The sequence below is a fragment of the Phodopus roborovskii genome, unplaced genomic scaffold (assembly GCF_943737965.1).
Source record: "Phodopus roborovskii unplaced genomic scaffold, PHOROB, whole genome shotgun sequence".
Classification (NCBI taxonomy): Eukaryota; Metazoa; Chordata; class Mammalia; order Rodentia; family Cricetidae; genus Phodopus; species Phodopus roborovskii.
This window is the reverse complement of record NW_026126460.1, coordinates 16,327,989-16,352,695: the sequence shown is the minus strand read 5'-3', so window position 1 is coordinate 16,352,695 and position 24,707 is coordinate 16,327,989. Positions and strand designations below refer to the sequence as shown.

Below are 24,707 nucleotides of genomic sequence, written 5' to 3'. Positions count from 1 at the left end.
GTGGCCTGAAATGGATAATGAGGCAGGTAAGAAAGAACTTATAAGATCATTTTAAGGGGAATATGGAGAGGGAATCAACCAGGAAGTGCTGTGACAGGACAAGAAGTTTCTAGCAGAAGCTGTTGGTGAGTAGGAAGGTCTCATGACACAGGTCTCCTGACTTTAGTCCACCACAAAGTGGTTCAAGTCAAAACATAACTTCTCCAGACCTTTTAAATCTACTTCCTCTTCCAACTTCAACCTTACCAGCTAAAGGAGGAAAAAGCAAAGAGGAGCATACTCCACTATCACCACTATCGCTACCCTGAGCCCAGAGGCTCTTGTCAGATAGATAAAAGAGTTAACCCTACATCAAACAGAGCTTTAATATAAATATAGTTAAACATCAGTGTCACATTCTTTTTCAAAATATTGGAACAATAACATGTTGTATCCATACAGTATTGACTATTTTCCCACAAAACAAGAATCACACCAAAAGCAAACAGCAGCATTGTCTAAGATAACAGGACTGTTCCCTTGAAATGCAAGTGAGGAACTACTTTAAATTAATAACTATTATCGACCAAATATCAACTCAAAGAAAAATGAGATTATTTCAGGTGTGTAAACACTGAGATGATTTATCTCCACAGAACCTTTTGAAACATATTCCAGGAGATACTTCAGGAAAACAAAAGTACAGCCCATAAAGAGCAATGTAGAAACTAAATAGGAAGGGAAGCTGAGAGGGAGCTAATGAGTTGTAAAAGAGCAGCTACATTTAAAGATATGTTTCAGGGCCCATTTACTACTCCATGGCTCTATTCAAAACAGTTAATTCTGCAAGATATCATACTTATTTACATATAATACATTTTAATGGTGTTTTATTCCGTTCACCTATTAATTTATAAAAAGTAGAATTAGCACTATAAAACAAATGTAAGCATTACCAATTATGAGAATATGCACACTAATGTTACTCAGTTCAGTGAAATGCTCTAAATGTGTCTTTATTTCCATAACAGAGTCCATAGTGCCTTCTAAAGTAAAAAAAAAAAAAGTACACTGTGATGGATATAATAATGCATAGATGCAAATTTAGATACTAATAAAAATGATTGGTCCAGGAGGAAAAAAGAGACAGATTCACTTTATACAGCTCAGCCTCCTTGAGTCTCGTGTTGTAGGTATTTTGTTATGTGTGGTAATACATCACCAAAGAAAAATATACTCTGAATTGATATATAATTCATATGTTCTGTATTTCCAAAGCTTTTTGTCATATAGCATGTCAACCTTGCATTATAAATATAAGAACTTACAAGAGTTAACTGACCCAATTGTCACTAAGCATGGCATACTGCCTGAGAGAGTATATGTATGTATCAGGGGGAGAGAAAGTTCTTAATGATGAGGACTACCATGACCAAAAGTTCTGACCCAACTGAACCTAACCTACCTCAAATGAACAGTGATGATGGAAGGCTGAACATCATCAAAGGTCACTGCATTGAAGGCTTAACCTCAAAGTGTTTATTATTTACTTTCCACTAATAGTTTACACCATACCTAATTCCAATGTATACCCCAAAGGAAAAAGTATCATTGGTATTATGTGTGTATACACTACACACTGCATTTATAAAAATTGATTTTCTTCTAGACCACTACTAAAAGCTATTATAAAAGAACTGTTTTCACTTAAAAATAAGTGTCAGGGCTAGACATACAATTCCATAGTAAGAAGAGTATGTTTCACAATTGTGAGGGGCAGAGTTAGGATTCCAGAACCCACATAACTAGCCAGAGTCCTCCACAAAGGCCTGTCACACAAGAACAAGGCATCAGATTCACTCATCTTGCATGGACACAGCATATACACATACACACACAATAAAAATAATCTTTAAAGTTAAAAATAAAAATGAATTCAGATGCTAAAAGGACTCTCTAGTAACAAACATTTGTATATGCAAGACTATTACCACATTCATAATTTTGCAGAATTTTCATAACAGAAAATATACTCCCTTGTTAACTTCATGGTGTCTGGAGACACCTAAAACACAAGCCAAGGCAAACATATAGGTGCATCCCTAGATTAGGTCAACTTCTGCCCATGCCCATGCCCATGCCCATGCGGGCTTGTCTTTATTACTTCATTGCAATGGAAACCCCTGCCCTAAATTTGGGCAGCATGCTGCCTGGGATGAAGTTTGGAAGTGCCTAAAGTGGGCATTGCTCACCGTTTTCTGACTGCAGAGACAATCTGATCAACCACCTTAAATTCCTGCTGCCATGACTCCCTTACTCTGTGGCATTAAAAGCCCTTTATCCCTTAAATTGCCTCCCATGGGTATTTTATCACAGTAACCAGACATATAACTAATACAACCCCCTTAACATGTTTTAACATTTTTATTTTTTGTGTTTTTATTCCTTTGAGTATACATTTATATAAGGTTTTAATTGTTATCCTGATTACAAAAGGAAATGTATTTAATATATAGTTACATTTTAAATGGAGCATAGTTCTATTCTATGCTTTTTTAAAAAGAAGATGAGCGAAGTTAAGTTAGACCACAGGGAGAAAAAAGGAGGCTTCTGTTTAGGACAGATGTAACATAAGCAGATTTGCTGACTCCTGGAACCATGGTGAGGAAGTTTTACAGATTCAAAGCTGCCCTTACCACTAGTAAGCATATAACCACAGTAACAAGTTGCTAGTACTGTTTGCCCAAGCTTTATTTTCCCCCTGTAAAAGAGCTTGTAATAAATAAACTCTGAACTCCTTTCTCAGTACATAAGCTGATACTGTATGAATTGAACTCCTGTAATGATCAGAATGTTAAACAGTGGCTAGAAGGGACATAAACAAATAGCATACCTTTTTGTCGTTCTTCATTTTTCCTTTATTCCCATTTTCTTCTCTGGCTTCTCGAAGACATTTCTGAGTAGGGCCTTCAGACTTGTTTTCTTTCTCACAGCTGTGACCAACTGGAAGACAGAAGCAAAACATTTACCTGTAAAAGATCTGATTATAAGAAATATGTATAGAACAAGATTCTTATTATATGCATTATAAGAGTACTAAAAATTATCTGTATAAGATATGACTACATGGGCTCATGAGGTAGATCACTTGCCCACCCACACTTGCCACCAAGTCTGTGGACCTGAGTTTGATCTCCAGATCCCCCATGGTGAGAGGAGTGAACTGGATCCCACAAGTTGTCTTGTGACCTCCACATATGCATGTATGCGTGTGTGTGCGCGTGCGCATGCGCACGTGCACACACACACACACAATAAAATAAAATAAATGCTTTTATTATTTATTTTATGTATATAAGTATTTTGCCTACATGTATGTGTGTGCATTGTGCGTATGCCTGGTGCCCAGAGAGTAAAAAGGAGGCATCAGATACCCTGGAACCAGAATTAGAGACAATTGTCACAAAGCCCAGGTCTTCTGCAAGAGCAACAAGTTCTCTTAACCATGGAGTAATCTTTCCAGTGCCACCCTGACCCTTTGATGTGTTGTTGGGAAGGGGGGGTGCTTGTCTCACTGTGTAGCCTTGGCTAATCTATAACTTACTAGGTAAACCACGATGGCCTTAAATTCAGAGATCTACCTGCTTCTGCCTTCTGAGTATTAGGATTAAGGTGAGCACTGCCCCCAACCAAGACTGGGAGGTGAGATGCCCCCAGAGACCTGAGATAGAACCAAACACAAATGGCAAACCAAAAAGGAAAATAAAAGTCAATGAAATGATCCCTAATGACATTCTGATATATTATAGATTGACACCTATTGTAACTGTCATCAGTGAGGCTTCACCCAGCAACTGAAGGAACCATTTACAGACCCACAGCTAAACATTGGTCAGAGCTCAAGGAATCCTGCAGAAGGGGAGAAAGGAGTATAGCAGCCAGTGGTGTCAAGAGCACCACCAGGAAACTGAAAGAACCAACTAAGCCGGGCTCATAGGGACTTACAGAGACTGAAATGACAGTCAGGGACCCTGCAATGAGTCTGACCTAGGCACTCTGCATATATGTTACAGTTGTGTAACTTGGTCTTTGTGTGAGAGTCCTGCTAATGAATGGTAATATTTTAAACAAATGATAAATGTTTTAAAGATCGCATAATTTTTAAATCTATGCCTCTCAATGTTGAGAACAGACTGTATGGCTATTCTTGTAACTCTGTGCCCCAGATCACCTGAGAGACAGAAGCAGTTTCATGTAGACACACGAAGGGGCATGACTGGAAGACTTCTGCATTCACATCTTTCTATACACACACACATATAGATATATATGGTTTGAACTCTATCTAATTTATCTACAATAACTACCAAGGGTGTGCTCACTAACACATACACTGCCAGCTCAATACTGTGAGTGATAGTACTAGATTCATGGTAAAGAGCCCGGGTCTCAGGAACCTGCTAGAGAGAGCAATAGTGACAGACTGTTAGACAAGGGAAGTTTTTCACTCCTGATCCTTTTACTGCATTTACTTCTCAAAGACCACAGCTTTCAGGAGGATGACAATTTTAAAAGATAATAATCATCTTCTACCTCTGGTGAATCTTTCATATCACAATTGCCACTGTCACAAAAGTATTGCACATATTATTCATGCAGTTGTGTAAAGATCTTGCAAAGGTCACTATGTTTTGCTGTTTTTATATATGAGAATAGAATGGTCCAGTAATATCCATGGGGGTAGGAGGGAAAAGGCAGTGCAGCAAAATACTCAGCTCGCAAAGAGATATTTGCAGAAACTGAGTAGATTTCAAGCAGCACTAAGACCACATGCAGCATCACTTTCTAAAGAAAACTAAAAGGCGAGAAACAAGCAAACAAATGGGAAAGATGACATGCAAAAAGAATAGATTTAATACTGCATGTTGTTATTCAGTAAGCAAAATTAAATTACAAAAATGTACTCTAGTAAATTTTAAAATATTTAATATTTTGAGAATAAACACTATAGAATACAAATTAAACTAGGAGAGAAACAATGGTTCTCATTTCCTTATAAAGTAATATAAGCATGACTTCTACTCCCTATCACATAAATGTTTTCTTTATATAGATATTTGTATAATGATTGAGAGGCTCAGATATTACTGTCTTTTCAGGGTTTATGGATAACTACATAGCATATTTATAATGTCCAGCAATATTCAGCAAAGTCCATGTCCCCATGGCCAAATTTGTAGGCTTATCTGTTGATACTTTTAATTAACAACTTCTACAGTTCTGGCTGGTGATCTGCAAATTCAAAATCTATATGGCTATAATGAACATTTTAAGAAATCTGATTCCTGGACACAGTTTTTAAAAGAGCAGGTATGCAAGCAATACATTTATAGGTATTTGATTCATTGTGTCTTTTCATGTCAAAGTTCAGCACATGTTTAACCAATGTTAACTTAATATGCTCAGTTATCTGGATAGAACTGTGAGTTCTCCCATCTAACATAAACTTCTTAACACCTAACATTGTAATAATTTAATAATGAAATATTAAAGATATGAGGATACATACAAACAAAACTGAGGAAGCCAATCACACATGCAAATAAAAGTCAAAAAACAGAGTTCTAGCAAAACTATTTGAAGGGTACTATCTTTCTAAATTAGACCACATCATCTATGTACCCTCACAAGAAATGAGGATCTCATGATACAATTCTAAGCAGCAACAAAACTAAACTGAACACTCATTAATTAACCTGTATGAAGTAAGGAGTACCTTAGGTGCTGAGTGAGAAGTATGGCAGGGAGTACTGAATTCTGTTCATCTGTAAGTACTAAAACAGGAAGTACCTTGCCTACTACATAGGATATTTACTTCCACTATGAACTTGTGAAGACATTTTAATAATGTTCATTTTACCAAAACTTTCAGAAGTAGAATTATTACAATACTTAATTTCTTATAATATATGGATGAGCTCTCACTATATTTTTTAGAAATAATGCCTGGGCCACTTCAGAGGTCACAAGAGTGGGAGAGCTGAACCTGCCCCTCACCAGCTGCAGCACTCAAGACAGCTGGACCTTGGACCTAGCCTGTGCAGCACAAGACAGCTGGGCAGAACAAGACCCTGTTGACATGGCTTTGTAAACATGTATAAGAAATCTGACCACACCACTCATCTGCCTTATGGTGGAGTGGACCCCATCCCTCTGTTACCTGCTGCAGGCTGGAGACTTGACCTGGAGGGCACAAGAATGGGAGAGCTCAGCACTTTACCAACTGATTTACTCAGGGAGATAGGCTCTTGCCTGGGCAAAACAGTGGAGCTGGTCCTGGTAAAGTGGGTACAGGTAAGATAGTCTCAAGTGCATCAGAGCAAGAGAACCAGCCCTGATCCTCTCTGTCTGCTGCAGTGGGTCAGCTAGCCTGGGCAATGCTGAGAGCATGTCCTAGTGGTGTGGATGAGGGGAAACTGGCAGGCTGACCAACCCAGCTACAACCCATACCCAAAACCAGGGCTATGAGTTGACTCACCCCAACATCTACCTCATCTATGAACTCCTGGAGCATGTGAAGGGAGTAGACTTGCAGATCCAAAGCTACAGGATCCTCATGACATAAGGATATCTAAGAGGACCCAGTATCAGGGGTATAGCAGAAGCCAGAAACCTTGAACCAAACCAATGACTCACTGCAATGAACACTTACAAGGAAAGATGTATGGAATAAAGGGTATATTATGTGACTTACTGTGTCACACTACAGCTTCTACACCAAGACATATTGTTTTGTATGTTAGTTTGTTTCTTTTGGGGTTTATTTTATTTTCCTTTTAACTTTTATTTTACTTTGGGGGAGTGGGGGGAGATTGCAAGGGCTGATAGGAAGGAATGGGGAGAGGAGTGGGATCTAAGATCGAGATGCATGATGTAAAATCCACAAAGGATCAAATAAAATAGTTCAAAAAAATAAAGAAAGAAGAATTTTTGGGCTAGGCATGGTGGACATGTGTTTAATCCCAACACACTGGAGGAAGAGATAAGTGGACATGTATAACAGGCCAGCCTGTTATACATAGTGAGTTCCAGGTTAGCCAGGTATATGTAGAGACTGTCTCAAAAACCAAAAGCAAAAAGAAAACAAATTCTGTAGTTTAATTGCTGCCTTATACTAAACCAGAATAAATAAAATAATTCAAGCATGACAATAGAAATAGATGAAAAGTAACTACAAAAATCATGGAAAAGAATAGTTTAAATATAAAAATGTTACTTTTAAACCTTTATTAATCCAGAGTAGGCCTCTGGAAACAGTAGGACATTAATTTACTAAAGAAATTATAATTCTGGCATTTTTCTAAATCTTTGACCCTCCTCTCTCATGTTTTATATAGGCCAATTCAGCTTTATTATCTACCAATGAGAGTAATACATGTTCATATTATACAGAAGGCCTCTTTCCTATTTTCAAAACAAGTAAATGAAGTTAAGTGATAAATCATTTCAAATGTACTTTCCAGAATATTTTTATAAGTATACATTAAAAGATGACTGAGTTATACAAACTTTGCATCCACTATTTTTTTTTATTTTGCTGTGGTATTTTCCAGTTGCACAAATTCAGTTTGTTACTCTCTCTCTCTCTCTCTCTCTCTCTCTCTCTCTCTCTCTCTCTCTCTCTCTCTCTCTGTGTGTGTGTGTGTGTGTGTGTGTGTGTGTACAGAGATATTTCTATGTTCTGCTAACACTCCCTGTCCATTCACTTACTGATATATTTTCTAAGTCCTTGAACATATTTACAAATGCTTGTTCTGAATTTTTTTAATCTGTTAAATTCAATACCTAAAGCATTTCAGAATTTGCTTCATTTTTTTTTTCATTTTGTTTTGTTTTGTTTTGGTGTTTTGAGACAGGGTTTCTCTGTGTAGCCTTGGCTGTCCTGGAAATCACTCTGTAGATCAGGCTGTTGATCATGTTTTGGGTAAATTTATGTAAGGCCCTAAATTTTCCAAGGCCACTAACTTGGTAAGAATCCAGCTCCAAACTCATTCTATTATGAACCAACCCTACATGAGCTTTGTCCCTGGATTTATAAGGCAAGCAGGGGATGTGCTCCTAAAGACACCCAAAAGTAACCCATCCACCAGGTATAGCAAGCCTTGTAGTACCTCCTATCAGGGCTTGATTTGAAGGATTTCCAGTCTCAGTCATAGAGAAATTAACCCCTCTTATAAGCCTTGAGTAGACCCATGGTGTACATGTAGTCATGTCATCAACTAAGGACCCATATTCAATTCCCTCACATAAGCAACCTCTTTTCATTGCAACTCCTTCTCCATGAGATTTTCTACAGATTCTAATTGTTTCAACAAACCTGAACTATGAAATTTCCCTTTTCATTATTTCAGCAAGACTGCCATGTTCTAGGCACTTGCCTCCATGAGGCTTGGTTTGGAAGTTTCCTGAGACATGATACCATGGTTGACTGTGGAGTCTATTTTTTTTTCTGTAATTTATCTTCTTTGACTTGCACCATATGGTTTACATTACCTAAAGTCTGTTGCCTCATTTACCCTTCAGTTCTAGAGACATATGTGGAAGGTAGGCTAGTTAGGTACGAGGAAATTTCAGCATGCTCAGACCTGAAGTCTTTCTACAGTGCTTAAACGTATCTTTGTTTAAAGTAAATCTTTGTGATGTCATATCTAGATTTCCCATTGATCTGTTTATTTGCAAACTGGTTGCTACAACCTTTATTTGCTCTTAAATATATCTAGAAAACATGTCACATATAATGTTAAAATATCATGCCAGGACTAAGAAATTGGACATTCATCACATTATATTCTTACCCTTGATTACAGGGACCTGAATATGTCCTATGTCTATGTTCTTCAGTGTTGCTTGAAGCCCAGAAATCTGAAAGCAAATAATGCAAAAATACAGTATTATATAGTAAATGAATTTTAAAATGTTAAGTAAAATGCAATGTTTAAAAGTTTATTGGAAAATATCAAAAATATTAATCTCTCTCAAATCCATGCTTTTAAGTTATAAAACATCAAACATGAACTTTAGCAGAAAGATGGCATTATTTTAGTTAAAAGTCAATTGCATGGTCAACTATTAATCATTCACTATACAAAGCATTTGAAGTGTGTATCTTACAGTGAAATTTTTACTTTGTAATTTCTTAAACCAAGAATGCCCTTTGAACACATGGACAACTATTCAGTTCTACTCTAAGAGAGAATTTTTCTCAGATGAAAGTTCTTCACAATTTGTCTTTTTATCTATAAACTATGCAATTTACTCTTATATTTACAAACTGTAAGATAAGCATTCTTCAAGAACCAAAATGTTAATAACTATTTTAGGCCCATAACAATTATTTATAACACAGATAATCTGTTTCATTAACATTCATTGGCTATGTGGCATACCTTTACCTACTCTCTCTGGATCATATTCAAATGTAAAATTCAACATTAAAGCCATCTCATCCTTTACTGTACAAAATAGCTCCCATTAAATTACATGCAAATGTACACATTTCTCAACTATCACTAGATACCAACATATTTACTTCTAAAAGTAGCAAAAGCTGTAGCCAACTGATTGGTACCAATGGAATACTACGATAAAATATATAACAGATCAATGCCCTCAGAAGGCAAATGGATTATAAACTTAGACCACCATATGAATCATATAATAATGACTATACAGTTCTGGGAATTAGAGTGTTCCCACATTTTCCACAAGTGATGATATGGTATTAATACATTACCATAAAGTAAAGTCAATTCTTTGGTTTTCATTTACACCCCTAGAGTTCATGCTGAATACCACCTTACACTTAGTCACTGTTTGCCTTCAGCCTTCTCTGGACTGAACCATTTCTGAAATTCTCCTTTGTTAATGGCCTAGAGTGTTTGGAAAGTAGTGGTTAGGAAATACACTGAAGGATGGTTCTTCCTGTGGTTAAACCAGAATTAGGGATCTTAGGAGGGCACCAACCAAAGGATACATGTAATCATTTTTCTTTATTATGTGTGCTTAAGGTAGCACACATACCTCACAGGTACTTGCTGTCAACAAGACTTAAGTTGATAATGTAAGCCTTGGTGCCGGGCAGAAACAGCTTGCCAGATTTCATCTCTTCACTACAGTGATGTGTTCCTTTGTCCTGTTATCTACTGTGCTTCTGGAGAACAACAGTCCCCTTAGCTATTTGGGATTCTTCTAGATGCAAATTTGCCTATTGCACACAGGCACACACGCACACATGCACACACGCACACACATACACCATTATTCCCTGGATAATTTCTACAAATTAATATCACAGTCATTTATTTTCTACTTGGAATTACATAAATCCCACATTGTTTATCTTGTTGGTCAAACTGTTACAGGCTACAGCACTGGGAGTTCTTCCTGGATAGACTTTTTTAGTTAGATTTCTGTTGCTGTGGTAAACACCATGATCAAAAGCAACCTAGAGAATTAAGGTTTAATTGTGCTTTCAGCTTATCATTCACCATGGAAGGAACTCAGAATTGTAACTCAAAGCTGGAATCTAAAACCTGGAACTGCTGAAGAGGCCATGGAAGAACACTGTTTACTGGCTTCCCCCTCCTGTCTTACTAAGGTTATTTGTTGCCAGGACCACCTGCCCAGAGGTGTTAATAACACACAACAAACTAGACCCACCCACATCAATAGTGAATCAAAAAAAAAAAAAAAAATGCCTCCATAGACTTGCTTATAAGTCAGTTTTGTGGAAACATTTCTCAGTTGGGGTTTTCTCTTTTCAAATGATTCCTGGCTTATGTTAAGTTGACAAAAACTAACTAGTACAGATTTTTAGAAAGAGAATGTGATTCATATTTTGGATGCTTGACTACTACTATGAGTTTTTAAGCCTTGGGGCTAGTGATATAATCATCTGGACTCTAGTGGAACTGGGTAGATTCACAATCAAGTTTGGCTTCCTACAGAGCACATAGTTTCTCTGGAGTGGGCTCTACTCTGTGCCTACAGCTCTTCCTCCGTATGGTCCTGTCATCTCTAAAATCTCAATGGTATCAACTGAAAACTATTTGTACAGGAAAAGAATGTGGGTGAATTGAAAGCTATAGGCAAGGTGGGAGCTGAGCTAGCATCATGTATAATTATTAATGAGAAATTTCCTTTACCAAACACCTTAGACTGATGACAAGAGTTTCTGTCCTGCCTGGTGCTACAACCATTTAGTCCCAAATAAATACACAGAGGCTTATATTAATTATAACCTGTTTTGTGGAATTATAAACTGTTTGGTAGGATGAGGCAGGACAGAAGGATCCATCATCAGATGGCACCTATACATTTGGCAAGAATTTCCACGTAAAACCTGACAGAGGCTTAAAAAGGTTCTGAATGCACAGAAACGGAGCCACAGTGAGGTTCCTAGTATCACAGTCTCACGGGGGCCATGATGCAGAGATGCTACGGCAGTCAGGCTTCAGCACAGAATGGAAGATTCCCGCTGTGGAACACAGAGGCCATCTCAAAGCCACACAGCAGGCTGCATGGCAGATTTAGCTATTACTCATACAAAAAAAAGGTTTGTGGGCAGTATGCTGCAAGCTACTTGATGGTGGCATAGAACAGAGTCTAGTGTTAAAAAACTAGCAGCCAAAACGTCCAATTTAATCTTAGCCATGACGTTCAGCACATTAAAGAGTCGTGGTCAGATAAAGATAGATAAATACAGTAAAGACTGATTCAGAGGAAAGAAACCTCTATACAGAATACAGTGTTTAAAAATATACATAGACTTGGAAGAAAGAAAAAAAGAAAAGGGATAGACAATGTACTCAAAAGAAGTAGAGTGGCTGGGTGTGGTGGCACATGCCTTTAATCACAGCACTCAGGAGGCAGAGGCAGGCTGCTTTCTCTGAGTTCCAGGACAGCCAAAGATACACAGAGAAACCCTGTCTCAAAAAACAAAAATAATTTTAAAAAAGAAATAGAGTAATAATAAAAGCCACAAGAGATGGAAAACACACAGAGTCTGGATACTGTGTTACTGTGCAGTCTTTGAATTGTTTGACTGCTGAGGAAAGACTTGCAGCTGTTAAAGAACATTTGATTATTAATGCTGCTGACTAATGCAACCTATGTATTTTTAAAATACCTTGACTTCAAAATTTAAGTCTAAGGATATGTTACTTTTGAAAAAAGGTTGTGGATTCCTTCCAGAATAATATGGTTTGACCAAGCAAGATCCCCTAAAGCAGTGGCTCAGGTGATCCAACATCCAAAGCAGCTGAGGCAATGTAGCCTCTCATTCTACTACAGCCAAGATTTGGCCATGATTCCAGATTTTCTTAGGATCCTCTTGGGATTGATAGCACCCCCAAACAGCAGAAAGTTTTTTGGCAAGAACGACTCCCAAATATTATTTATAAACTTTTGTTTTCATTTAACTGAGATTGGTTACAAATGGTTAATAATCACAGTTAATCTCTTTCTAAAGAAAAAAAAGGAATATGAAATAGAAATGAATACATATGGATTTTGGTTTGTTAATACAAATTTAAGGTGAATTTTGCTCTTACTTAGATATTGTGTTTATACAGCTCATTTAAAAACATAAAATGTAATTAAAAATACCAATTTATAGTCACCTATAATAGTCAAAATTTATGCTAGCTAAGTTTTTTAGATATAAAGAGATAGAGTTCAAATGGGTAGACATTCTCCAAAACTCTTCAAAGACCTACAGAACACGGCATTTAAAATGGTCTATTAGGGTTTTGCATGACAATGAGATGGCAACACCAATTATATCAGAGGGGAAGATGTGAATCAAAGAAACTCATTATGGAGTGTGTCTTCAACATGGCAGGAATACCCATTTGAACAAGACACTGTTCTTGCCTGGACTGCTTGACATCACACTGTCCAAACTGGACAAGCAGGTTACAAACCTGCCACAACCCTGTTACAAACCTGCCACAACCCTGCAAACCATTATACTAAGGTTACAAAGAAAAATGACTGCTGAACTTGACAAGGGACAGGATAATCCTTCAAGGTTCTTGCTTCATTAAAATGTCTGCCAGACATTCTGGGCCTACAGGCTGAAGATGGATGCCCCACCATTTCAGAGGAACTTTGGGTGACTATCCAGATAGCAATTCTGTCAATCCTAGAGCTTATATGTTATCCTTTTGGGGCCTTTTATGGAGTTGAAGACAGATAGTTATGGTTATGGTTTGCCTTAGTTATGATAAAAGATAAGTTACATAAAGAATTTAGACTCACAAAGATAGGATAGATGATACAATATTTTCTTTAAATTTTGCCATTATTAGTGAACTAAACATTGTTAACTATAGTTCTTGCTTGATAGCTGTTTTGTTACATATATTTTTACTATGTTAAAGTTAAAACCTTCCTTTACATTTAGTCATAAAAGAGGACATGATGGGGAATGTCCTTCTGTGTGCTGTGAATACATGTTTCTTTAATTGGTTGATGAATAATGCTGTTTTGGCCAATGGACAGGCAGGATGTTGCCAGGCAGGAAGTTGACAGGCAGTGCTATCAGACTAGAAGAATTTAGAGATGAGGAACACAGAGAGTCGCAAAAGAGACACCATATAGATGACAAGGAAGGAAGAGGCCCAGACCTTCTCCTGTAAGCCATGACAACATGGAGATACACAGATTAATAGAAACTGGTTAATAATTAAGAGAGAGCTAGCCAATAAGAAGCCTGAGCCACTGGCAGAACAGTTTAAGTAATTTAAGCCTTTGTGTATTTATTTGGGACTGAAGGGCACCAGGAGAGAAAATCCTATATTAGTCCATTGCTTTTTAATTCAACCTGTCTCCCATTCACAGGAAACAAGGAGAATTCAGCCAGATTATTTTCCAAAATATAACACTACTTGTTAGATCTAGCTCAGTTCACACAGACTCCTTGTTCTCTGAAACCTCATGAGCTGGGCCTCCACTATTTGCATTTTGTTCATCATGCTTATGTTCCTAACAGCTATTAAAATGGTGTATTAAGCTCTACCTTTGGCATGGTAGGGGTTTTCTGACCCAAACTTCCAAAATCTTCCATATTCTTCCAAGAAACCAGTTCCACAGAATTCTGGGAACCACTAGCATTAGGTGTATCACAGCAATGGCCCCCACTCTTCAGTACCAATCATCTGTAATAGTACTTTTCTTGTTGTTTTAACAGCTACCCGAAAACACAACTTAGAGAGTGGGGAATGCAGGTTTCATCTCACAGTTTGAGGGTACAGTCCCTTATGGGATAAAGACACATTAGCAGATACATGAGATAGCTAGTCACTTTGCATATACAATCAGGAAGCAAAGAAAAATGATCGAACTCAGCTTGCTATCCTCATTTTATTTGGTCCTGAACTCCAAGCCATGGCATTGTTATTCTAGTCAGTTAAATATTTCTGAAAGAACCTCAGAGACTTTCACAGAGGTGTGTTTCCATGGCAATTCAAAATTCCATCAAGTTGAAAATGATGGTTAACCATCATACCAATGTATTTACTAATCAACTATAAATTTTATGAATTATGAAATTTTTCAGAAAAAAAATATCATTTTTTCATAAAAATTTAAGAAAAACATGTTCCATAAACTTTCCAAACTAACAATTAGAACTGTAAGGTTTAAGTTTTAAAACTGACTTAAAAGAGTCAGTTTAATGTTTTTTATGTACCAAAGGAATTTGAAAGCATGTGCTTACTCATTTTTATTGAGTAAATGTACACTTTCACTCTTAAAATATAAATTGAATGGCATAACTTTCTCTAAATCTGACAGCTATACTTATTTACATGGAAGGGGGAAATATCAAAGGCCCCACCCCAAGATAAAGATCAAGACAGGCAATTAACAGCTCCCAAAGGAGGGAGAATCATTTGCTGCTTGAGATGAGCTATGTAATAGGTTTTCAATCCCAAGTGCTCAGCCATATGAGCAACACCAAATGGAAGCATAGGCTGCACTTATATATGCAACTATTTTTGTGTGAATGCAACAATAATAATTAAGGTAGAAGAAGCTTGAATTTGAGGAGCTGGAGGAATGTGGAAGAATCTAGAGCAGGAAGAAGGAAGGATACACATGGTATTAATACAGTAGTTGTGAAATAAAATTTCAAGGAATTTTAACTTTAAAACCCCTAAATTCTGCCACTTCACAATTACATATTCTATAAACTACTATTACTAAATAGTAGTTAAATATTCATTAAGATAAGGGTTTAAGGAAATGATGATCAGAGTTTCCAAAGTAAATAGGTGATTCATTTTGCTACCCTTAACTCACATTTTTAAGGTGTGAAGTTAAAAGGAAATTCTAAGAATATACCCAGTACTAACCATATGTTTAATGATTAACATGAATGCGATCTATCCTCTGTGATGAATCATAGGTAAAATTTTCCTATACTTAAATATAATTTGCTTATACAAATATTTTGAATAAATTAGCTCTGTAGCTTCATGACATTCATAGGTTTAGGTCACAAAATAAATCAATGGTCACACAATCAGAGTATACCTGATAAATAAGCTCTTATAAGAGCAACAGATCAGTGTCTATATTGAAGCTATCCAAATAGGTTCAATCCTGAGGTCACAGTCATGGCTTGCTTGCCAAGAGAATATTTACTACTTAAACTGTAGTCTCTTCCCTAATTTGGGAACTAAGATAATTGGCTCAGGGACTGTCAGAGTGATATCTGACAGTTAGTTTGCCACTAAGTAACTTAGGTTCAACAAATTATAAATTATCTACTTCTTCATATAGACAGTAGATACTCACACAACTTTTCCTGAGCTTGTTTACTAACATAATTTTATAAGCTTAATCAGTCACATAAGTTTATATAAAATTTGTTGGTGTGAGTAATCATGTATAATACAGAACTTATTTGAAGGATGTTGGATTTTATATCCCATTTACACTGACGTCTGTAAAACAATCCTGAAAATCCATTAGATGCCCAGGATCCACTCTGTTCTTAGTGAATCTATGTAAATGTGACTTTTTCAAACTCTAATGAGTCCACAACTTTGAACAATAGATGTAGCAGAGAGAGTAAACCTATTTCTAACAGCTCCATTTTCAGTATCAAGAAGTAAACTCTAGTATTTTCCAACAGTATTTTCCAAATCTGTATTCTTTTTAAAAATCAAGGAAATGCATTGGAAATGACTCTGTAAGAGCAGGTGTGAAAAATTGCTGAGACAAATGGGGGCACAGAATGGCTTTCGGTGTATAACAGTACAGAAACATAGCCCCTACAACAGAACAAAGATATACAAAGAGATAGAGCCCAAGAGAGGAGAAATCAGAGGGCAGGCATGAGAACATGAGAAATGACTTGAAGCAAAGAACAAACAAATTAGGTAATTTGAAACTGCTCCAAATACAATACACACACTCCTACTTCCTCAGGGAGAAGCCTTGAACACTGATGTACTTTACAGACATTTCACATTTTGTAGTATTCTAAAAAACTATAGTCTTTCAGGTAGTGCTTAAAAACTCTACATCCAATTCTCTTCATACTTCAGTGAGGCACATAGAACTGTTACCATTTAAATAATTTTATTTCAGGCTTATTTGCTCTGTATGAGCAGTTTTGCCTGAATGCATGTGTATATACCACTTATGTGCCTGGTATTTATGCAGGTCAGAAAAAGACAACAAATCCCCTGGAACTGGAGTTATGGATGCTTTTCAACTACTACATGGGTTCTGGGAGCTCTATAAGAGTAACAAGTTCTTAACCACTAAACTATATCCCCTCCCTGCAAGGAATGTTAACATTTAAAATACCAGACCAGGGACATGCTAAAATGCTCACACCTCCTAGAGCAGAGGTCATGGAGTTAGCAAGCTTCAATGATTCAAAAGAACCACCTGGAACAGAGTATATCAACACCAAAAATGATCATGCCTGATATAAAACATGAGAAAGCATAGACAGAGAATGCATATAGACCTCACACCATATGTATATTTATGTGGCCTTCTGACTCACAATAATGAAGAAATTAATTTCTGCTAAGCAGTTAATATCACTTTTACATATCCTGTGCTAAAATTAAGAGCCTGTTTTAACCTAGAAGGATCCAGATGGTCTCTTGTCTTCAGCAGTAGTATGGGTTGAAGGGCAAATAAAACCAGTTTTCCATAGTAACAACAGTTTGGTGTTCATCTGTGTCATGGTATATAAAATTAAGGCCTGACTCACTTCACAACATATTGGTCCTAAAGGCAAGTGATTTATTCCTGTTTAATATGTAAGAAAACAAAAGAAAATACAAAAGACTTGAATGGTTCAGAACTAATTTACAGACTACTAAGATTCACAAGATAACTCCCAATTCTTATCATTTTCTAATAAAGCAATAATTAATTCTGAAATCCAAAAACTGCATGTGTATCCCAAATGTCCTCAACATGGATTTTGACCAACTTAAGGAACTACCATCAAATCACCAGAAACTGGGGTAATGGACAGGGACAGAATAATGTTTCCAGGTATATCTTAGCCATAGTCACACCACAAATTGAATGGCAGAGCCAATTCTGCTCCGGTTGCAGAAGTAGAAGTTAATCCAGGGAGAGATAAGCAAGTTGACAGCATTAACATTCATTGTCAACTTACCTGGATTTAGAAACACTATAGAAGCACATTTATGAACAGCTCTGTAAAGCCACTGTCAGAATGAACTGAGGAGGAGACCCTCCCCCCTTGAATATATACAGACAAGTCCTTGACTGAATCAAAATGAGGAAGCAAGCTGAGAATGAGCAGTCAAGTCTCTCAGCTTCCTGATTGTGGATCCCATGTTAACACCTATCTCACACTCCTATACAGTGATTGCCCCTGCCAAGAAGGGCTGTTTCCTCAAACTGTGAGCTCTTCCTCTCCCTGTTCCTTTTTCTCAAGCATTGTCAAAGTTTTGTCAATGCAATGAGAAATATACTTACCACTGTTTAGGTTTAAAAAAAAATTGAGAGCAAACTTTTAGAGTTTGAAATAAATGTGGTAAAAATTTAGATAATTAGAACACACAATTTATTTAATATTCTTACAATATAACTTAAATATTCAAGGACACTAAATTAAAATTCAAGTACAAAAGGCTAAGAATTTCAATGAAGAGACAAAAATAACATTTTAAAACATCTTAATATTATAGGAATTGTATTACCATCATGAATTTTTTTGTACCTTCTGAGTTTGGGCAGAAGTAAAAATGTGCAGAAAATAACAAAAGAATATTAAGAATAGTCACAAACTGTTATATATTTTATTGCGGCATGTCAACATTTTGCTTTCTTTTTCTTAAATTCTATGCCAACAGTCCTTCCCCAAAGCCCTAGGGCTATAAAATATAAATAATATAATAAAATAAAAAGACTTTAAGTAGAAGCAAGGGTGTCACTCAAAGTAAAAGAAGAAAATTCAAACATAAGTAAGAGCACCAACCATATATGTGGGAGTAGTTTTTAAGGAATAATCATTCATTTATCTCATTTTCACCACAATATTACTTTTATGACTGCCATTTACTAACATTATCTCTAACCTCTAAGGTCTAGTGAGACAGGAGATAACTCTCTAGAGCAGTGGTTCTCAACCTTTCTAATGCTGTGACCCTTTAACACAGTTAGTTCCTCATGCTGTGGTGACCCAACCATAAAATTATTTTCATTGCTATTTCATAAGTGCAATTTTGCTACTGTTATGAATATCAATGTAACTACCCAATATACAGTATATCTGATATGCCACCCTTATGAAAGGGTTATTGGACCTCCCCAAGGGGGTCCCAACCCACAGGTTGAGAACCACTGCTCTAAAGGTAGTAAGTGAAATGACTTGGGGTGAAAACTGTTCACATATATAACAGTGAAAGCAGAGATTGCAGTTAAAGGAAAAATTGGGGTTAAAAACATAAACAGTGGAGTAGAGAACTAAGGAAGATAAATAAGAGGCCTTGCAGCTGGATAGGAGCAGCCCAGTGGCCTGATGAGAGATAAACAGGTCAGTGACAATGGGCCAGCTGGTTAACTTCCATGAAACCTTTCCAATTTGTGTAACTTGTGGTAGGCACTATTGTTTATTATGTATTCTTGCTTTTAATACAATGCTTTTAACACAGCTATTCTAACATACTAAGCTGTAAGTGAGGATGGCTTCTAATGATCCTGACACATTCAGGAATGAGACCTAGATTAATCCATAGCCAAGAACACTGCAGTTACTTCCTGGTGTCTGTGAGAACCAAAAGAGTTCCATACAAGACAACTTCAAGGACAGAGACATCAACACCAGCAATGACTAATGATGAGCAGAGAGTCAACATCAGCAACTAACAAAGCCAGAGAAATCAACATAATGAACAGTTAGTGAGACACACCCAAGGACTGAGGTAGAGAAGCTGATCAAGTAACCAACAGTGATCAGACAGTCAAGGTCAATCACTAAAGTCAAAATCCAAGATGAATAGTGATGCACTTCAAATGAGCAGCTATCAGGATGAACAATTCTCAAGTAGCACATAGTCACTCCCTGGTTAGCCCAGAGGGACATACATCAAGCGTGGGGACTCTTCACTGGGTTGGCATATGAGAAGCCAGAGAATTAACCAAACTCAGTAGAATCCCTCAGTCTCTGTCAAGTTTCTGCTAACAATCCATAAAAATTATGGTCAAAGGAAACCCTGCCTTCTCTGGCAGATTCTAGAAATCTCACAATTTCTTACTATTCTGTAACATCTCTTGATAAATAAGACTTGGTTTTGCTTTGCATACTTCCTTGAGACAGCATCATCAAACCCAATTCGTAGGACACAGCAAACTCAGAGCCACTGTCTCAAGTCAATCTTTGATGACTGCAGGTGTGCAACAATTTAGGTCATTTGAGGATACACAGCCAGGCCAGCTGTCAGTCTCAAACTATCACCTAAGTAACTTGCCTGACGCTGATGTGAATAACTGGCATTTAGATGCAAGTTGTTGCTGTTTAACTATAATGGCTGAGTATTTTCTTTTAACTGTACTTTAATAATCTATTAACTCATATTTAAGTTATATATTAATTAACTAAATAATCATGATAGCTTTTAATAGAAAATATACTTTTTCTTCATGTTTGCAAACAATTTTTTATGAACAACTTTCTGGACAATGTTCTGGACATCTCAGAAAAATGAAACCATTATTGTACTCATAAAAATTGAATGACTAAAGATTGATGCAACAGATCAATTGGCAAGCTGTTTGCCCCAAAAGCTTCAGGTGCCACCAGCATGGTGGCACATAATTGTAATCCCAGCATTGGAGATATAGAGACAGGAAAATCACTGATCAACCAGCGTAACATAAATGGTGAGCTCCAGTCCAATGAGAGACCTGTCTCAAAGGAGGTAGACAGCATTGTGTGAATAAAACATGATGTCCTCTGGCCTCCATATGCACGCACATTCTTGTGGACATACATTCATCCACACATGCACACATATGTATACATATACAGTCACATGCACAATAAGCAAACAATAAGAGTTGCTTCAAGGTGGCCTTTGCTGTCCCTTTTCTTACCTTCCCAACAGCTCGGTCTCTTTCCAAGGAGGTCAGCATTTTCTCCTTCAGTAAGGCATGGTGCTTCTCATGTAACACCCTAATAGTTGGTTCATAAGATGCATAATGTAATTTCAGCCTACAAAAGTGAAAGGCCAGTTGCATCATCCGAAAAGGCAAAATAGTTACATCAGTGATTGCCATCTACCATCTAAACCTTTTTTGGTTCTTCCATTCCATCTTTGTGTGCTTATGAATAAAAATGAGTCGCTACATAAAGGTCAACATGCCAGAGCCAAGCACAGAAGTGATATTTCCTGTGTAATTTCAATCTTCCTCAGGTGAGGGATAAGTACAGAACAGGAAACCATACTTTCTTTACCTAGTTTCCAATTCCCAACAGCACTTTTTGTGTATTCAGTTTTATACTCAAAAGACTGCTCTTGTTCTTTGAAATTTAGAAAATATACATTGCCAGTCAGAATAGTACTACATGCATGCCTATCCCAACACTCAGCAGGTGGGGCAGGAGTATCAGGAGCTCAAGGCCAGTCTCAGCCACATAGTGAGTTCAAAACTGGGAACCAGGTAACCTCTCGACCTTCAGGTCAGTATTAAACCACCTAGACCTCTAGATGTCCATTAGATAACCTCTTCCAGCCCCCGGGATGTGTTAATCAACCCTGCCTGAGCAGAGGACAGTTAAGGCTCCTTTGCTAAATACCCTTTGTCTTGCAATTGCCTTGTATGGAAACTTTGTAACCTTGTGCACTAAGAAATCTCTGTAACCATGGAAACCTTATGATGTGAGATCAGGGGTCTCATGACCCCCTTCCATTTTTTGCTCTTTAAAAATGCCTTGCATTTGTAGTTCGGGGCTTCAACTCTCCCTACAGAGTGAAGCCCCAGCTAGCTGGGGTTTTTTTTTTGTTTGTTTGTTTTTTTGTTTTGTTTTGTTTTGTTTTTTTAAATAAACATCTTCTTGTGTTTGCATTCCAGCATCGCTGGCTCCTTGAAGCTTTGGGGGTCTCTTGGTGGGCACAGCATGAACACCTTTAAAAATTTGTTTGATTGGAAAATGCCTTTAAACTATGCTTTAATTTTTGCTGAAGAATGATTTATATGGAGTAAAATATATAGATAGCAAGTGTCAGAGTTAATGGCTTAGATTAATATATAGATCCATGGATATCACCTATTTTTCAAAATATAGTATTCCTGACATCCTAAACAACCAGGAGGTGAAGTCTTACTAGGAAAAGGCAGTCACTAGTATAGGCCTGGACTTCGTGACAACAGATGAATGTGATCAGCCAACAATTCACCCATTTCCATGCCTGCCCTGCCATGATGCCATGGATCCCTGTATCTGTAAGCCAGAATAAGCTCTTAAATCGTTTCTTGCCAGGTATTATATGATAGCATTGATAAAAGTAGCTGGAAGCTTGGACTATCAGAGAGGCCCCTGGCAGTAAGACCATGATACAAACCTTGTACATGAACTAGCTTGTTGGAGCCTATTCCCTATGGTGAGATGCCATGCTAAGTCTTAATGCATGGGAGAGGGGCCTGGCCCTGCCCTATCCTACTGTACCAAACTATGTTGACTCCTCATGGGATACCTTACCTGTGAGGAGGAGTACACTAGGAGTGGGCTAGAGGAGAGGGAAGGGGAGGGAGGAAGCGAGGCAAAGGGTTTGGGAAGAGGGGTGGGAGGAAGAACTGTGGTTGGAATGTAAATTGAAATCAAAAGATAAAAAGTGGAAAAAATAAAAAAAAATCTAGTTCAGTATGTCCTTTTAAATTGCATATTTAATGAGTATGATATTTATAAATATAAATACCTAGTGTTTATATAGGATATCACATATTTATAATATCCATGTCAACACAGAACATTATGTTGGATGGTATTATCTTAGAGCAAATAAAAGACAATTTTATTTAACAGGAATAAAATTTATTCCTAATGAAGGAGGGAAAGTAAGTCTGAACAATGCCTCCAAAATTGCTTCTAAAATTGCTCTTATACATTCCGGCTAATTCAGGATATGTCCCCTATCTCACCATAGCTCTGTCTGTTCCTTGTCCTCCATGGTTCATCTGGTGAACACTCCATTTTCCTTCATGACTTGGTTCTGCTGCATAGAGGACACTGTCTCCCAAGGGCAGCCCAAGGGCACCACTCTACCAGTCTATCCACTCTTCAGACTTCAACCCACTGAAAGCACACCCTTGAGCCCTTCTCTCACTCCAGCCTTACTGAGGCTGGGTATTGCTGACAACGCAACAGTAGAGTATATTTTCTTCCATTTTTGTTTAACTTCTCAATCACACAATCCAATGACATTACTATTCCTTCAATGCAAGACCCTAAATGTCCTATCCAATAAACTTAAAAGGACAACTTTATTTAATCAGTCCTCCTATAGCCAGATTCCAATAACCAACACGAGTGTCTTCAACAAACAGGGGCATCTCACCCTTTGAGGTCAGCGATCAGTTTGTTTTTTTCTTGCACTATGCGCTTATGATGCATGCGATGGAAGTCCCGTTCCTTCTGAGTTCTCAGCAGATCTTCTCTGGCCTTTCTGAAAAAAAAAAACACCAACACCACCAACTTTCATAATAGCTACCTACTATCCAAGTCCTAAAAAACATACTTAGTGTTCAGTTCAAATTCAGTAGTGAGTCCTTGATAATCCAGTAGCATGTTAGGTATTGCACTCTCATTGAGGGCCCAACATTACTAGCATGGGATCTTACTGAATGTACATCACTGAGTTATGAAAGGACAAAGTCTGTGCTTTCAAAAACGTAAGTCATACAAAATACTTTTAAATCAAGTTAGAAGGCCTGCTTTCAAGTATAACCCAAGTATTGCAAAAGAGAACTGTGGCTTTCAAATTTAAAATATGTATAAAATAGAGTAATTCACAATAATTCACTTTTCAGGACAGATAATATATTAGATTATTTAGTTCTGATAGTTTGGAAAGCACAGAAATTCCAGAAATCCAAAATTTTGTTCTGTCACATAAGATAAGAAATATGTAGCAACAAAAGATCAAATTACTATATGTAACTGATACCCTGGCAAAAAAAAAAAAAAAAACTGTTAACATATATGAAATCTTCCATCAGTAGAGTTAACTACTAAAAATGTGAGCACGACTCCTTGGCCTTTTGGCTAAGATCAAGTGTTCTTATCAGCCTAAAAATAAGGGCATATTAATGATTCGATCGATACAGAAATATTGTTATGTTGGTATTGTTCAAACCTTCGAATAGAGAAAGAAAGCAAACTCCATCTAAACTGGAGTTCTATGTGAAGCATTAATGGGGGTGTTTCACTCACCTCAGTCACATGCTAGTCTCGGTAAGGGACAAGTTATAATGAACAAAAACCAGTTACCCAGATGTGATAACTGACAGCATGCTGCTTTCTTGTTCCTTTCACATTCTGAAAAATAAACTGACCTGGAGGGCAGACATTAGGGTCGGAAGGGAGGAAATCTGCACACAGAGAAGGCTTAGTTTTATGCTACTGTGAGGAACAGTGTCTGGTGTGCTGCCAAGGAAGTCTGTGGGATAAGGTTAGGTCTCCAGGTTCCTGGTGAAGCATATGTTCATTCGTGGGACTTCTGATCACAAGATCAAATTAAAGGTGGTGTGTAGTCAAAGAGATATAGATATACATTCTAAGTCCTTTAATTCTTTTTTGGGTAAGCTTTATTGACCTTTACTAAGAAATTTTGAGTTTTCATCATATATTACTAAGCAACACCTAATCAACACAACACTAATAATAATGATCATGTTCCATTCAGTCCTCAACTCCATTCTCATGCCAGTGATTCATATATTCAGATTTGAAAACTCATCTGATGAACATGACAATAATTACTAATTTTTACAACCTTTAACTGCATGTGCATAAATACATGTGACATTAGCTCCAGGAAGATGTCAAAACCCAAGAAGCCACATATATCAGTTCCTCTCTTCATTGGTATGACAAAGGTGAAGGGGGCAGTTAAAGTTTTCAGTCATCATAGCTGGCAGTTGTAGCTTCCGGGGTAAGGGAC

At 37.2% G+C, this 24,707-nt stretch overlaps 1 protein-coding gene across 1 annotated transcript in view; it reads right to left on the bottom strand.

The window, feature by feature from the left end:
- The window catches only part of Spag16 (sperm associated antigen 16), a 766,492-nt gene that overhangs the window by 694,146 nt on the left and 47,639 nt on the right, over nucleotides 1–24,707 (bottom strand). Inside the window, exons 6-9 of the mRNA XM_051190419.1 lie at nucleotides 23,103–23,210; nucleotides 20,641–20,758; nucleotides 8,835–8,901; nucleotides 2,873–2,982 (exon numbers count right to left, since the gene is read on the bottom strand). Of these exons, the coding sequence (XP_051046376.1) occupies nucleotides 2,873–2,982; nucleotides 8,835–8,901; nucleotides 20,641–20,758; nucleotides 23,103–23,210 (403 nt within the window). The remainder of the gene's footprint in view (nucleotides 1–2,872; nucleotides 2,983–8,834; nucleotides 8,902–20,640; nucleotides 20,759–23,102; nucleotides 23,211–24,707) is intronic.